The 15,515-nt window shown below is 49.0% G+C and overlaps 6 protein-coding genes across 6 annotated transcripts; 2 read left to right on the top strand and 4 right to left on the bottom strand.

Moving 5' to 3' along the window:
- Positions 1-3,360: 3,360 nt before the first annotated feature.
- hhtA (histone H3) lies at positions 3,361-3,973 on the bottom strand (the record flags this gene model as incomplete). Its single annotated transcript, XM_058467849.1, has 3 exons — positions 3,361-3,638; positions 3,687-3,794; positions 3,949-3,973. The coding sequence occupies 3 exons, from the start codon at positions 3,971-3,973 to the stop codon at positions 3,361-3,363; spliced, it is 411 nt and encodes a 136-aa protein (XP_058315695.1).
- Positions 3,974-4,652: 679 nt separating this feature from the next.
- On the top strand, positions 4,653-5,301 carry N7508_009785 (histone H4). The gene is made up of 3 exons (XM_058467848.1): positions 4,653-4,666; positions 4,719-4,994; positions 5,045-5,301. The coding sequence occupies exons 1-3, from the start codon at positions 4,657-4,659 to the stop codon at positions 5,068-5,070; spliced, it is 312 nt and encodes a 103-aa protein (XP_058315694.1). The 5' UTR covers positions 4,653-4,656; the 3' UTR covers positions 5,071-5,301.
- Positions 5,302-7,426: 2,125 nt separating this feature from the next.
- N7508_009784 (heme-dependent oxidative N-demethylase family protein) lies at positions 7,427-8,907 on the bottom strand (the record flags this gene model as incomplete). The annotated part of the gene is made up of 5 exons (XM_058467847.1): positions 7,427-8,062; positions 8,158-8,336; positions 8,389-8,441; positions 8,497-8,599; positions 8,649-8,907. Coding segments are annotated over 5 exons (1,230 nt in total), but the record flags the coding sequence as incomplete, so codon positions are not given.
- A 508-nt stretch (positions 8,908-9,415) lies between these two features.
- Positions 9,416-11,331, bottom strand: N7508_009783 (dolichyl-P-Man:Man(6)GlcNAc(2)-PP-dolichol alpha-1,2-mannosyltransferase; the record flags this gene model as incomplete). The annotated part of the gene is made up of 4 exons (XM_058467846.1): positions 9,416-9,667; positions 9,722-10,516; positions 10,567-11,239; positions 11,291-11,331. The coding sequence occupies 4 exons, from the start codon at positions 11,329-11,331 to the stop codon at positions 9,416-9,418; spliced, it is 1,761 nt and encodes a 586-aa protein (XP_058315692.1).
- A 171-nt stretch (positions 11,332-11,502) lies between these two features.
- N7508_009782 (RNA-binding snoRNP assembly protein NAF1) lies at positions 11,503-13,356 on the top strand (the record flags this gene model as incomplete). The annotated part of the gene is made up of 1 exon (XM_058467845.1): positions 11,503-13,356. One exon carries the CDS (start codon positions 11,503-11,505, stop codon positions 13,354-13,356), a length of 1,854 nt encoding a protein of 617 aa, XP_058315691.1.
- Positions 13,357-13,641: 285 nt separating this feature from the next.
- On the bottom strand, positions 13,642-15,384 carry N7508_009781 (U4/U6-U5 snRNP complex subunit PRP3; the record flags this gene model as incomplete). Its single annotated transcript, XM_058467844.1, has 1 exon — positions 13,642-15,384. The coding sequence occupies one exon, from the start codon at positions 15,382-15,384 to the stop codon at positions 13,642-13,644; it is 1,743 nt and encodes a 580-aa protein (XP_058315690.1).
- Positions 15,385-15,515: the final 131 nt, after the last annotated feature.

The raw sequence follows: 15,515 nt of genomic DNA, 5'->3' as shown, positions 1-15,515 counted from the left end.
TCCGGTCTGGATTTGTACATGTACATTTTTCCTGTATAATATGATGCTTGTGGTTCAGTATAGTGTAGTATAGTATATATCATAAAATCTAATTGCTTGCACTTGTAGACACAATTGTAGATAGACAGTAGATATTATCCAGTACAGTACACATATGTTGTGCATCAAAATCTCCGCACCACGTTTTACACACGTGATTTATACAAAAATGCCAAGATGCCACTCGGGTATGCGGCATCTCTCTGATTGGACAGGAATCTGGCTGGCCCGTGGTTTCAACCTTGAAAATCTTGAAACATGCGATGTTCTCGCATATTCTGACCTGATACAACCCTGGATTTCGAATCTGCACATCTCTGGTTCTAGCACTGACCAAAGGGGTACCTGATGCCCTATTCTACCGGCAACTTAACTTAGAATAGATGAGGGTTTTCGGGTGCCACATGGCTGGATAATCTCCGGTGCTCGTCCTGTCCACAGGTATTACTGGAGTTTGGCCTTATTTCCGTTATGGCTTACTCTACCCTGTGCTTGCTAATCACCGTCGAACTGGGGCCAAAGTTTGAACTCCGATTTTATGCTGCACGGAGGCCTGATCTGCATAAAGTTAACCGGTATCTGACTCATATCTGATTGACCGTAACATGGACAATGCATAACTTCCCATAATGGCGTGAGGTTGCGTGTCACTAAGTTCATCTGATTTTGAGACTGGGCCATTTTTAAGTATGATAGTTATACTGCACTTCGTGACTGGCTCGTTTACCAAGCATTCCCGCGAACTATGGGAATGCCGAGTGCACTACGTACGTACAATACCGATAATATAATACCCTAGTATAAGTACAAAGTACATATCCCGAAGATACTCCAAGCGCAGATGGCAAGGATACATGATGCAAATCCAGAATCAAGCCCACACAGAATTCACAATTCACACAAAATCCAATTCAAGCCACAGCAAAAAGTGTACTCGGAAGAACCCGAGTCAAAGGTCAAGCCACAAAGCCAATACCTCAAAGAAGGTGGTTAACCCGACCCGAGGCTCGGGGATGCCGCAGCCCACCATTTTGGAAAAAGGGGTGAGGCTTGCAGGCAGCAAAGAAAGAGCCGTTCTAGCGTGTAAGCTAGAATATTCTATTCGTAATCAGGTGGACTTCGTGCCTCAGGGTTTTATGCCTCAGGCTGCCAGGCTTGTTGCTTTGGATGACCCACAGTGCGGTACTTCGAGGTGTCAATTATATTGGGTTGATCTTGATGCCCATTTGATAATGTGATTCCAAAACTGGGTGGTATATTTCGTCAAATGGCTTTTATTGTATGTTTAAGTTTCGACGGTATTGAATTCGTATTAAAAGAAAGATCACAAACCCAAAAAGCGCATACAAGTCACTCGGTCCCACATCAGATTCCAACATTACAATTAATTAAAAGTTAGTCAGTTAACCAGTACAGACACTTGAATTCTAAGGAGGAAATATCTCCTCAGAATGAACGTCTCCCCAGTCCACCATCAGTCCAAATACGGGATTACAGTACACAACGCAAAGAAAGGGTCTTGAGCTTCATACATGCGATTCATTGACAAAGAATCCCTTTTTGCTCATTAGACCCATTCGTACATTTCATTGCCACTGTGGAAGTTCATTCCGGTGACTAGTCTAGCTTGCCACCACAATATAGACCCTTCCTCGCTCTTGGCTGTGCGTGTCGGCATTGTATTCTATCTACCGTGGACTAGACTCTGAGTATTACATATTATATTATGAGCAATACTGCAACGAATACCAAGTACCAGGTCCATGTTGAAGGCCCTTCGAGACCCTCCAGAAATCGGTCTGTTTTTTGGGATACTGTAGTCATGAGACCTAGATCCCATCATATGATCAAGTTTTTCGTTCAAGGCAACGAGATACATGAATGTATGAGCGTGCTATGACTCATTCTGATATAGCCACCTGCCAAGCACCCATCCATCGCCTGGTCCTTTATTGTATGCTGGTTCGTCTGCTTGAATTGACTCGATCTCGGGAAGAGGGCTTGCATATCTTCCATGTATGTGGATATGATGACGTTGCGAGCTCATCGTGGCTCTTTCCAGTTCATGCGTTTTGCTCGGATTGGACTTGGACTCGGATTGGGACTGAAATGACATTGGGACTTGGAGGCCTTCGTCTTCCCTGTCGATTGTACCCTGTTCGGTTGATACTGTATGTAGTACTTGTGTGGCGGCTCTTAGTGCGAGTCCATTCGGGCAACAGTGGACTGGTTGCGCGGCACATTCACATCTAGTCTTGGATAAGGTTGTGTGATAGTACCCATTTCCTATTCCTGATCAGGAGCAGAGCCATGAGCCGAAATATCTGAGGAGCACTCAGGCGCTCTTATCCAGGCGTATGTGAAGCGAGCATCTTGAGGACCACCATCGCACCAAGTAACGACGTAAATACTGAAACGAGACTGTCTCTATTATTGCCAAGGCATATTCAGAAAATTATTTGTACTTGTACTGTGCAGCTGTATTCAATGTGCAGGTTCAATCCCAGCTGGAGTCTTCGTGAGGATCTTGAAGCCTAAGTCTCTCACTTCAGAATTGGGTATTAGTTGTCTCTTTTTGCTCGTTGTACATTGACTGGTACTTGACTGGTCATTGGAGATGAATATCGCTACGTGTGATACTCTCATACTCGAATGGTATGGAAGGGGAGATCGTGGTGGAATCATGTGAGTTGAGCGTTAGAGGTTAAGCGTAGGCATCTCGATGACGTCGGTGGGATATGGGGATCGAGTAATTGTGGAGAGCGTATGAAGTAGAGGCAGTTAGCTCTTTATATAAGGACTTGGTTGCTTCGTGCGTTGGGATGGATGGTCGTGTTTTGGAGTCACGAGCGTAGACTTCGGGGCGGAAGGGGTTGAGGCACATAGGCTTCACGTTGGGACGTGACCGTTGCCAGTCCAGGGAACACACTGATTGAGCAGGGGCCAGGCCATCGCGAAAGACACACTAAGTGGGGTTCAATGTCTCTAGCATCGTCGCGTCAAGATCATAACAAGCTACGCGTTGCTGAAAGTGGAAATAGTTGGAAGAATCATAGATATCGCATTTCGCGTCTATGCCATGAGCTGATGCGCGCTAAGGCATCAAGTTAAGAGAGATCCCTTTAATGTACATGCCCATGACCGATTCATTCCGGACAGTAGCATCGAATCCCAGGGAGAAAACAGCAAAATCAGAGAAACCCAGTTCCCGAACCCATTGATATTGGAAAGCAAACCCATCATGTATCGCCAGTCATGATAAAAGATAAAAACAAAACCCCATGATCGCCTTGAAACCAGCTCGTATTAAAGATGAAGAAATTACGAGCGCTCGCCACGGAGACGGCGGGCCAGCTGGATGTCCTTGGACTGGATGGTGACACGCTTGGCGTGGATGGCGCAGAGGTTGGTGTCCTCGAAGAGGGAGACGAGGTAAGCCTCGACGGACTCCTGGAGAGCACCGATGGCCGAGGACTGGAAACGGAGGTCGGACTTGAAGTCCTGGGCGATCTCGCGGACCAGACGCTGGAAGGGGAGCTTGCGGATCAGGAGCTCAGTGGACTTCTGGTAGCGACGGATCTCACGGAGAGCGACGGTACCTGGGGAAATTAGTAGGTGAATGGATGACTGAAGGTGACGGAACATACCGGGCTTGTAACGGTGGGGCTTCTTGACACCTCCGGTGGAGGGGGCGGCCTTGCGGGCAGCCTTGGAAGCGAGCTGCTTACGGGGAGCCTTGCCACCAGTGGACTTACCTGTTGGACTTGTTAGCAGTTGGTCTCGGGGCGCGTCGCGTCAAGATCAAGTCAGGTCTTCTTCTTCTCCCTTGGTGATGTCACATGACCATGATCAAGAGAGTAAAGTGAAAGAGATGACGATGATGTGGAAAGGAAGAGATGGAATACTCACGGGCAGTCTGCTTGGTACGAGCCATGATGATTTAGTGGATAGTTTTGATGAAAAAACTGTTGTCGGAAGATGGATGAGGAAGGGAAGTCAGAGGCGGGTGGGGGAAGAGTATTTGTAGGAACGGGGGAGGGGGGAATGATCTTGAGAGAACTGGCAGACGAATCACGTTGGCTGCCTGGCAGATCAGAATCAAAGGACGGAAAGCAGTCACCGCCAAAGCCTGATTTGCAGTAGATGCTGATTGGTCAGTTGCATTGCCTGAGTTGGTACACTAAGCGAGAATCCGACCAATGAGAGTGCAGGATCACGGAGTATAGAATGCTTCACCCTGGAATTCCTGATCTCGAGCCCAAAGTGGGCTGGGAAGGAAATTAACCAATTCCATTCTATCCAGCATGCTTTGGAATGTATCTTACCTTGTTTACTACGCGTGATTTACATTGTTGGTGGTGAACCGAAGAAGGATCAGAGATCACTACCGCCAAAGTTGGGATTGCCGAATTGAGAGGATCCCGGGAGATCAGTCCTGGCCCCGGGATCCTCCGCTCCCATTGGTTGATCTCCTGACTAGCGTCTGATTTCCCAACGCGCCCTCCCTCTCGTCTGATACAAATACCCTCTGCCCCATACTCTTCTTCTTCTCCCCAATCTCGACAACTTCAACAACAACCTTTCCCCTTTTTACAACCTCTTTTTCTATCACACAACATGTCTGGCCGTAAGTGATCCACTTTTCCCTTCTCTGAACGCGTCTAACGCGTTTTCTACAGGTGGCAAAGGTGGCAAGGGTCTTGGAAAGGGTGGCGCCAAGCGTCACCGCAAGATTTTGCGTGACAACATCCAGGGTATCACCAAGCCCGCTATCCGCCGTCTCGCTCGCCGTGGTGGTGTCAAGCGTATCTCCGCCATGATCTACGAGGAGACCCGCGGTGTCCTCAAGACCTTCCTCGAGGGTGTCATCCGTGATGCCGTCACCTACACTGAGCACGCCAAGCGCAAGACCGTCACGTCTCTTGACGTCGTCTATGCTCTCAAGCGCCAGGGCCGTAAGTTCTGCTTTCTGTTCTCTCATGACCTCATGCTAACTCGTTCTCAGGTACCCTCTACGGTTTCGGTGGCTAAATCATTTGTGCTTTTCTTTTCCGGGCTGGTTCTACGGTATGACGGGACGTTGGGGTGTTCTCTGATTTATTTTACTACAATCGTCATGGGTCTCTGGGTTTGCTTTTTACACTCGATTACCACTATTGTGCGTCCACTACGGGTCTGCTAGTGTTCGCTTCTGAGCTTTTTTGTATCATAGCGGCCTTCTTCATTACGGCTGGCACCTCCATGGTGGGATCAGCACTTGGTGCGATCCGATACGAATACAATCAAAACTTCAAACAATTATCTTCAAGTAGCTGTAAATTGTACGTGGCATGGGTGTCTGTGTTGACGCGTTGTGTATCTTTTGGTGGGATGGCTGCGCGTACTTGATCCGACGCGTTGTTGTGATGGCCTCAGGCCAAGTCACTCTTCATGGTAGTTCTCGTAGTAGTTATTGTCTTACAATTCAGTCTTTGCATCTGTGTTCTAGTCGGTGCTTCCATTAATGTGTCTTGTATGGTTAATTTGTCTGTAGTCTTGCCACGTAGTTCTTGTATATGTGGTAAACCGACATGGGGATATCTACACTGGCTGACTGTTGTGCTCTTTGCTGATTATTGACATAATTCTCCATGCCTGTATCCTTAGTCCGGTATCAATTGTATCGGATCGTGGGAAATAATGTTAATGTGAACCGTTGTGGTTGAATCTGATGGGTGTACGTCCTGTACCCCAGTATGAGATATATATAGTAGAGCATGGAAATCCAGCTTCTCCAGATCGACCATCCACACGGCTCATACCGAGAAAGTAAAACAGCCATATTCAATTGCCATTGACAAGGAGTCAATCAGAGGAAAATTGAAGTTCACAAAAAAGTACTAGGGGTGTGGTAGTCCAAAAGACAGGAGTTGCTTCATAGTGCAAGTTGAACCTCCCAAAACAGGGGTTCAACTGGTCTTGGCACTGCGACCGGGAGTTACAAACAGCCAACTCAACCAATACCACACGAGATTGCGACCGAGAAAATACAGCAAGAATGTCAACAGAGCGAGGGAGTCTTACGGACAACACAAAGCAAAAAAAGTGCAAACCAGCGAAAAGTGACGTCGCAGATATGATCCCCAACTGCACCGCGCCTGCCTCGACCACGAGAAACAAACACGGCCAAGATACCATCGCTAGTCAATAGGGCCGACACCCAGATTCCCAAGCGTCTCCCCTCAACACCAAGCCAGCCAACACCATCACGAGCCAACAAGTTTACTTCATCATCAAGCCACACCCGGAAGATACCCAGCAGACTCAGTCTGTCAATGATCACCAACAACTCACACATCGTACCAGACAGTCGATGTAAACTGTGTTCAGTGATGGACCCAAGCCAACCCACCAAAAGTGGGCACAACTGTCTCCAAATTCAACGCAGAAAGGGACAGATGAGTTGATCAACGTGATTATATGGACCTCAACCCCTCTGAAGATATAGCATCCAGTCTACATGTGCAAGACACAGCAAGCGCCAGCTGGGACAAAGCCACCACAGAGTCGGCGTAAAGACCATGGGCTCGAATTGATCGCGAGTTTGTTGACAGATGAGCCGATGCCTACACACTCAAGGTTGACTGATCCCACACGATACAACACTACAACGAGAACCAGGGACACGAACAAAACGACAAGAAAATGACCAAGTAGAATGATACAATACTAGCATGGCTTTACAGGGTCAATGGCTGGATACACACGACATGATCCGTTGCGATTACTTAATGTCTCGTTTGGGTAGTAGCTGAGAGCTGACCTTGAACCGTCGTAAACTTGAGTGAGTATATTCAGGTATATTCTTACAGTCATATTGCCTCCAGGGATATGTGTAGACTGGTATAATGGAGCATATATGTGTTAGGCCATAGTAGTGAATTGGTTTTCCCCATTCGGTCAATGCAGCTCTAAATGCCAAAGCTACTTTAAATCCAAATAATTTTGCACGTTACAAAATGCAAGGAGTATGTATATACAGCAAAGCATAGTAATAAATCTGGGAATACACCCCCCAAAAAAGAAACAGAAAAAGCAAAAAATGAGCGACGCAGGGATCGAACCTGCAATCTCTTGTGTATTCCATAGAGGATCCTTTCGGAAGATCTATCGCCGAAAACAAGCGCCTTACCATTAGGCCAGCCGCCCTTCATTTTTAAATAGTATCCACATTTTATAGAATATAACCTAAATAATCTGTTCCTAAGTTTGGATATATATTCAACTTTTCAAGACCAGCAAAGCAAAGAATCACAGGACAGAACAAAAGAGAAATACAACAAGGAAATATAACATTAAAAACTTTAACCAAACTCAAAAAGGATAACTCCTAACTTCATCCTCCTTCTCAACCTCCAACCCCCCCCTCAACTTGCTCAACATGCTTCCGACCCAAATACTCCAACAGAACATCCTGATATTTCTCCCGTCCCTTATACCGACTAACATCATCCCCCCAACTCCTAATAGCATCAGCCAGCCTCCCAGGAATATACGGCTCCCTAACAATCCCAGTAACAGGCTCAAAATAAGTCCGAATCGTAAAAACCACCGCACCAGACTTGGGCAAGCGTCTCAAACTCTGCCGCTCAGATCTGAAATAATGATTATTAACAGCGCGGTTCTTCTCCGCCGTGTTCCACGATACCGTCTCGGCATCCTCAGGCCCAATACTATGCGACCAAGCCAGGTTATCATCCACCTGAATGAAATAGTTATTCCGAATAACTGGATCTTCGGGTCTAAGCCTACGGAAGAAATTCATCATCCCCTTTTCCAGTTTGGATTCGTAGCCTGGGACATCGCCTGATGTGTGGATTTCTGAGAGTCGCATGCCGAATTTATCGGTTAGGCGCCAGAATCCTGCTAGGAGGACTGCGCCTGCTAGTAGGTAGTATTCGCCGTCTGGGCGTTCGATCATGAGGGCTAGGTCGTCTTGGACTAGGCGGGCTGCAGTTGCCATTGGGTCTTCGGGGAGGGGGCGCTGGGTTATGTTGAAAGTTTCGTGCGTTATTGTGTTTGTTATTCCTGTTGGGGTCTTTTGGAACATTGTTGGGTATCTTTCTGGGAGGTAGGCACATCTGATGGGTCGGTCAGATCTGGAAGGGATGTGTGTGGCTTTTGTTGGACTTGCAGTTCTTCTAGGAGCTCTATTGCTCCGTCCGTTGCTTCTGGATCTGTATAGCAGCATTTGCTTCCACGTTCTTCGATGCGGCGGGCTTTGTCGGCGTGGTATTTTAGATAATGGTTGTCGAGTTCTGTAGGTATGAGGTTAGTGGGTGTTATAGGGCTGGGAACCTTAGGACTCACCAATCCACTCGTCCCACTTCATACTTCGCAGACCCATTGTGATGAAGTATTTACTAAAATACCACGTTAGAGACGACCAGGAATGAAGACCTTGGCTATTCGACTTACGGGCCATATCGAAATGGTCGATAGAGGATTGGTCTGGTTGTATGGACATCCCAGCCTGGATATGGAGCAGCCGTTGGTCTTTTGAAATCCGATGGTGTCCATTCTATGCACAGGTTGGTTGGGGTTCATTATGTGGTATGTGACTTACTTACCACCCGGTGGCCTGGTGACTTTCCCACGAATACTGCTAGCTGGTTTCTCTAGATCAAGAATCGAGGCTCTGGCTGTCTTGTTTGAAATGAGCGGCCATCTCCCGGAGAGAAAGACTACAATATAGGCGCAAAAGCCCAGAGCGAGAAAGACTCCGATGATGTCATTCATTGGAGCATTTGATAAGATGGTTTCTCGCAGGGACTCAAACGCCAACATGATTATTGTGAATATATGGATGCCAGGTAAGATTAAGAAGAAGACTGCGGTGTAATTTAAGACCACATAGCCAAAGATATTATAGAGGTATGGCGAGACATTTAGGTGAAGTGAGTTTATTAGTATGAGGTCGGCCCTGATCGCCCTTATCAAGTCTATGCAGCGCGTCAAATGGTCTTCTCTTGCGAGCTGCCATTCCTGTTAATGCGATGCGAGATAGGCGTTTATCTCTCTAACATGTGGCTTGGAGCAGGGTTAACCTCATATAGCCGAGAAGAGGGGAGGTTTCTCCACCTCGTCTCTTTTGGGTCGTTGGATCCGGGGCTGCATGTGGGAGTAAAGCTAAATAGAAGAGTGGCCTTGTGTAAGGAGAGTTTATCACAGTTGAAAGCTTATCATTCGCAATTACCTAAGGGATATTTTGCCCCGATTCGGTAAGGTGGCTTTGGACTTGATAGCCATTCCTTCAGTGTAGATTTAAGTCATTCTACAAAGTCAGTTTTACAAATAGCCTCTAAACAGAATGTTACAGAATGCTCACTGAGCCATTCTATACATTGGCTGCGCTGCGCTGGAGAAGACAGTATTGTCCCCATTTGCGTCGGAAGCGATCGGGGATGATAGGGAAATCAGGGATCCAGATCAATCGGCCTAGGAGACCAGTCTGGGATGCATCGAGGAAGCTTGAGCAGGAGAGAGTCTCCCATTTGTCTTTGTCCAGGATGTAATTAGGCTCCAGCTCGGTCGCGGCGTGGCCAGGGAAATAGGTGTCAACCAGGAAAGAGCATTGAGAGATATCAACCTGCAGAAAGTCAGTGAGAATCATCAAGATCACAGCAATAATCGCACAACTTACGTATTTACTGGGATCCTCAATATTAAGATCGTTCATGCCAGATGGGACCTGCGAGGCACCATTCAGACGCCCAAGATAGCTAGGTGCATCCGGGAATTCACCCGGGAGTAGTCCTCGGAATTCGCTTCGGATGAACTTGGCACGCATGTCATGGGGAAGGAAGTATGATGACGGGAAGCGATACCATTCCTTGCCGAAACATACCGAGTCACCTGTCTGCGCGACATTCACCTGCTGAAGTGGTTCGAAAACCTTCAGCGGGGCACCGTATGCCGTAACCATGCCCAGGGTACGCAGCATGCCAGCGTTTACAGCGACCAGAACAACAGACAAAGCTAGAGCAAGCTTGAGTTTGGCCGGAACACGTCCAATCAGCTCCTTCGGATTAGTAGATCCAACCCAGGTCAGGATGATATGGAACGAGAGAGCTGCGCTGAGTGCCAGGAATGGATATGCAGGGTACATGAACCGCTCTTCCTTGTGAGGTTGGGCTGAGAAAATCCCGAACCACATGTAGAAAGGGGCGACCAGGGCCATGGAACGCAGCATTGTCTTTATAGAAGTTCCTTTGGCCCTGGAGATGGTCTGCATGAACAGGATTGGCGCAGATAGCATGGCAAAGAGGAACCAGACATTAAAGTTGAGTAGGAGATTTCGAATATAGAAGGTCCATGGCTCCGTGCCAAAAATGTCTGGACCCTTGCCCTCACCTCCCAAGATGTTGTATGCAACAATTTTCCATGGCACGAGAACAATTTTTTGGAAGAAGGCATAGTCAACTGCGACCTCAACAGTCTGTAAAATGTCAACTGAGAATTCTCGAAGCTCAAATCAATAAGACGTACCCCAATGAACAAACAAAGGACAGAACCATCGGAGAGAGACCAGAAGAGCGAAGCAAAAGATCTAGAAGCAATGCCCAGAACAACCTCCTCCATCAAAAGAGGAACAATCAAAGCACCAGCGAACGGCCATCCGACAATTGCACCTAGACCAAACCACATTATACTCTGTGCTGTCTTCCGTCCATTCTGTCGATCCAAGAAAGAAGCAAAGCCAAGCATGGACATATACATGGTAAAGGTCGATGGCAAAAAGGCGGTTGATGCATGGAACATGCCCGGGCTGAGCGTAACAATCATCACAAACAAGAGGCCGATGCGGGGGCTCAGATTGCGACAGACGGCAGAGTATAACCGAGTCTGACAGGCAGCACATACAAATGCAAGAGTCAAGCGGATTGTGTAGAATTCAGCTGTCTTGCTGTGCACCAACATGGACCCCAGCTTCCCTACTGCGGCATGCAATGACACATATAGCCAGCTCCGGATGGAGTAGACTGGCGAGTATTCCCATGTTTGAAGTCCGTATCCATGCTGTAAGTAATGTGTAGGCTCCCAAAAATTGAACACCTCATCACAATCTTGGATTGGGGAGAACAGCGCCGCAAGGCTATTGGCCACTAGGCATAAGTAGAGGGTGATGTTGAGTGGGATGTAGAATGGAGGTGGTGGGGGACTATCAAGATGATGTCAGCAGCCATCTCTCCCCTATAAAATTACAACATACCGCTGCTTCGTCTTAGGCCCATGAGCCCCTGCGTTCGCCATGTTGTTGTATAAGTTGACATGAAGATGAGGAGCTCCGATAACCGATAAGGCTAACCAGACCGCCTGGCAGATCCGGCAAAATAAAAAAAAGTTCCCGTCAACTTTTTTTCTTGATCTTCTTATCATTCCATATTTTATTGCTCATTCTAGTCTCTTATCCCCTGATGCAAGATGAGTGGCCACCAAAACCCCCCAGTGGAGTCAGCAAGTGTCGGCGACGACCCTACCTCGAAGACGGCTAGCTTGGCCGATGCGCCGCCTACCGCGAGCGCCCCAGACAACGGTAGCGATTTCTACAACACACCTCTGACAGGCGGAACCCCGGTTCCGATTGCTAGCAAAATAGCCCCCGAGAGACAAGTGAAACAAGAGGAATCTGAATCAAAGACCCAGCAGAGCCTCCCCGGATTGAAACTCGCCGAAAACCCCCACCTACACGAGCCTGCCACGATGCTCACTAAGGAAGAGCCTACTGCCAACGTTGAAACCAACGTTGAAACTATGGAGGTTGAACAAGTAGAGAATGATACCAAGGAGGAGGAAATGAAAGAGGAAGAGCACCCAGAGTGGGAGGTCGACTCTTCCCCATACGAGTCATCTTCTGACAGCTCGGACTCCTCGGACTCCGACGATAGCGACGACGAAGACTATCCGATTCTGAGTGCCGAAGAGCAGGCGCGCATTCTCATGCAAGCAGAGGCTGGCGAAGACGACGATGTAGACAAGGGAAAGTCTGGCGCACAACTTCGAACCGCCAACGAGATTGAGCAAGAGGTTCTGCCAATTCCCGACGTTAAGATTACACCTGAGACAAAGATCGTGTTCCTTGGCAAGATCCAGGCCGCCATCGACAATGCTGTCCTCATTGAAGCCAACACATCTGGAGAATACCAAGTCCTCGAGTCGGGCTCCTTGCTCTGCTCCGCTGACCGCAATGTTGTTGGTGTTGTGACGGAGACTCTAGGCAGAGTCGAGAACCCTATGTACACCGTCATGTACTCTACTGCATCTGAAGTCCAGGAGAGAGGTTTGGTCAAGGGTATGGATGTCTATTATGTTGAAGAACATTCTACTTTCATTTTCACCCAGCCACTGAAGGGCATGAAGGGAAGTGACGCCTCGAACTTCCACGATGAGGAAGTAGGCGACGAAGAGATCGAATTCTCCGACGACGAAGCGGAGCTTGAATACAAACGGAAGATCAAACAGAAGCGCCAGGAGCGTAAGGAAGCCCGGGATGGCCCTCGCGCAAAGAAGAATGCACCAGGCCCCTCGAAATTGATCCATACCGAGCTCAACTACGATGATGCCGGAGGCGAAGATGGCTACACCCCCCTTGCACGCCCCACAAACCTCCACGAGATGATGGGTGCCCGCGAGGCCCCAGTCGAAGGCACCGAGCGCGGCGGTTTCCGCGGTGGACGAGGCCGTGGACGTGGTGGTGACCGTGGTCGTGGAGCCCGCGGCAGAGGTGGAGCCGGACGAGGAGGAAGGGAGTGGGAGGACCGTCGCCCTCACCAGCAGGGCGACTCAAACTACGAGTCCCAGGCTCAGTCTCAACCCCAGGCCCAGCCCGCGCCCCACGCCCAGGCCATGTACCAGCAGCCCCAGCCTGGCTACGGGATGTCTCATATGTCCCATATGCCCCAGATGCCCCAGCCTTACGCCGCATTCGCACAATACGCCCAGCAGCAGCCCCAATTCGGACAGGGTGGAGCACATGCTCAGTTCCCATTCCAAATCCCCTTCCAGCAGGGTTATCAGATGCCTGGCAACTTCCAAGGTGCTCATATCAACCCTGCTTTCCTGGCTGCTTTGCAACAACAGCAGCAGTTCCAGCAACAGCAGCAATTTCAACAACCTCAACAGCAGCACCAACAATACCAGCAGCCCCAGCAGCAGCAGTATCCCCAGCAACCAGCTCAAACCCCTGCCATGAACTTTGATCAGGTTAAAGCCCAGCTTGATCTGCTGCGGAATCTCAACAACGGGAACCAGGGTCACCAGGGTCCTCCTCCGTCCTGATCTATTCGATGTTTGTCTTTTTACATGTTCTTCAGTGATATCCTGGCATCGGAACATTTGCATACGGAACGGGGTTATGTGGTTCGGGAATATTTTTTGTTTAAGTAAAAGTTGATCATGGCTCCTTTTTCTAGTGGGCACGTGTGGAATTGTCAATATTACATAGTTGAAGCACCACGTGCATGATTTGAATTGACACTGACTAAAAACGAAGAGCAAACTCGCTTTCTGTAAACGTACATGAAATTGGACCCGCGCAGGCCCTTTATAAAAGAACAAGGACTATTAGAGCTCGGCAGGCTTGGCGCTCTTTGCCAGTGTCCAGAAATTTTCCATCTTAGCTCGCGAAAGAGCGTCTTTGGCTGCAGAGTCTGTTTCGCAGACTCGTGCACCAAACCATCTCTTGAATGACCGGTTCTTAGTCTGTCCTTCCCAGAGGAGAGTGCATGTGTTATCGCTGAAATCCCTTGGCTGTCCCTTATCATCCTCAGTTGATAGCCATGACACTTGGGCTTCAGGACTGTCTGCGGGCATGCGGTCGGAGCCTGGGTTTTCGGTCCAGTCGATACGGTTCATCATCAACTTTCGGTAATTTTTGACGGAGTGCTTTCCGCCCTCAACGATCACTAGATTGAGTTTCGGGTGCATAACACACATGCCGGTGAGATTGTTTTGTTCGGCGTTTTTGCCAATCTTGAAGCGGTTTCTGCCGCTTGCGAGACTGTCAATTCGATACACAGTTTGGTATACGCCCAAGGAGATATCTTTCTCCTGCTGGGCTGCAAGTTTCTCGCGTCGTTGCTCTTTAGTCAGCTTTCGCTCCTCGTTTGCGACCTCGTGATGCTCTTTTCGATCTGCGATTTCTCTGGTCACGCGAGCTTCAACGGCCGTGGGATCCTTGACGGCTTGTTCGCCTAGAACTCGCATAAGGTTTGATTTCTTGACCTTTGGAGCGGGTGCTTCCTCAAGACCCAGTCTGATCTTGGCCTGCTGCTCCTTCAGGTCTGCCATACGTCGCTGTCGACGAATCTTGGCTTGCTCTTTCGGGGTAAGGAACATGGGCTTTTGAGCAGGCACGTGCTTCTCTTGTGGGGGTTCAATAAGGATGGGATGTTGAACATAGCGAGTAATGATTGAATCGGGGGTATCGACTTTGATGTTTTGTTGGTCGTCAATTGCGGAGTAGTCGCTGCCATTCACCAAGCCTTCATCCCACCATTCCAGACCTGGTGGAGCAGGAACAAGATATGACTTCTCCACATCCATTTCCTCATCAAGACCAGCTTGTCGTGCTCGCGCTGCGATGCTTTTCTTCATTGCCTCCAACTGGGCCTGCCTGCGCAGAGCGGCCGCCTGCTGAATATATTTGCCCTTCTGGTTAAATATGAGTTGCCGAGTCTGGCGCGGCTTGGCCACTGTTGCTTTGGGAGCAAGCGTAGGGTCAAAATAAGGATTATTCTTGATCTCCTCCACAGACGGACCAGAGAGGTCAAGTTGGGCCTTGCCGTCGCGATGTTTAGTTGCCTTGGCCTGTCGTCCCTTTCCACTTCGGAATTCTGGTTTAGCATCGGAGAGGAGTGCTGGGTGGAGACCAACATCCAGACCACCTCGAGCTTTGGACATTCCATCATCGTCGCGGACCGGAGGTTGATAAGACGGAGTGGGTGCACTAGGTCGTTGCGGAGGGGTGCTGGCTTTCGCTGTAGCTGCAGCAACCCGGGCTTTCATTTGTTCCAATCTCGACATTGCAGCACTGGGCGCTGGTGATGGCGCTGGCGGAGTAGGACTGGAGGAATCGGGTGTAGCTGCCGTTGGTGTCGCGCCACCACGCGCAGCCTGTAGACGAGCGCGCACAGCTTCTGCCTTTGCCCTGGCCTCGGCCACCATCTTTTCGATATCGGCCTTGCCCTTCACAGGCGCTGCTTGTCCAGGTACCGGAGACCCATTGTTGGAGCGGGTCCTTTTGGCGTTGTTGTCTTCATCCTGAGGATGAGGGCGCTTGAGCGCATTACCTGACGCGTCCGCCATGGTCTAGATAGATCTCACCCACTGTGAACTGGTGACTGAGCTACACAAGAGACTGAACAAGTGCTGATAGACAAAAAAGACGGTGTCAAACAATAAACGTCAGTGGTCCGCAGAAACCTCAAAAGGGTAAA

Source organism: Penicillium antarcticum (assembly GCF_028974205.1).
Source record: "Penicillium antarcticum strain IBT 31339 chromosome Unknown utg000009l_segment0_segment0, whole genome shotgun sequence".
Lineage (NCBI taxonomy): Eukaryota > Fungi > Ascomycota > Eurotiomycetes > Eurotiales > Aspergillaceae > Penicillium > Penicillium antarcticum.
This window is presented reverse-complemented; position numbering and strand designations above follow the sequence as displayed.

Bases quoted from the DNA above. Each gene is read 5' to 3' on its own strand.
- N7508_009785 (XM_058467848.1), top strand. The intron at 4,995-5,044 runs GTAAGTTCTGCT...ACTCGTTCTCAG, and splicing joins TGCTCTCAAGCGCCAGGGCC to GTACCCTCTACGGTTTCGGT.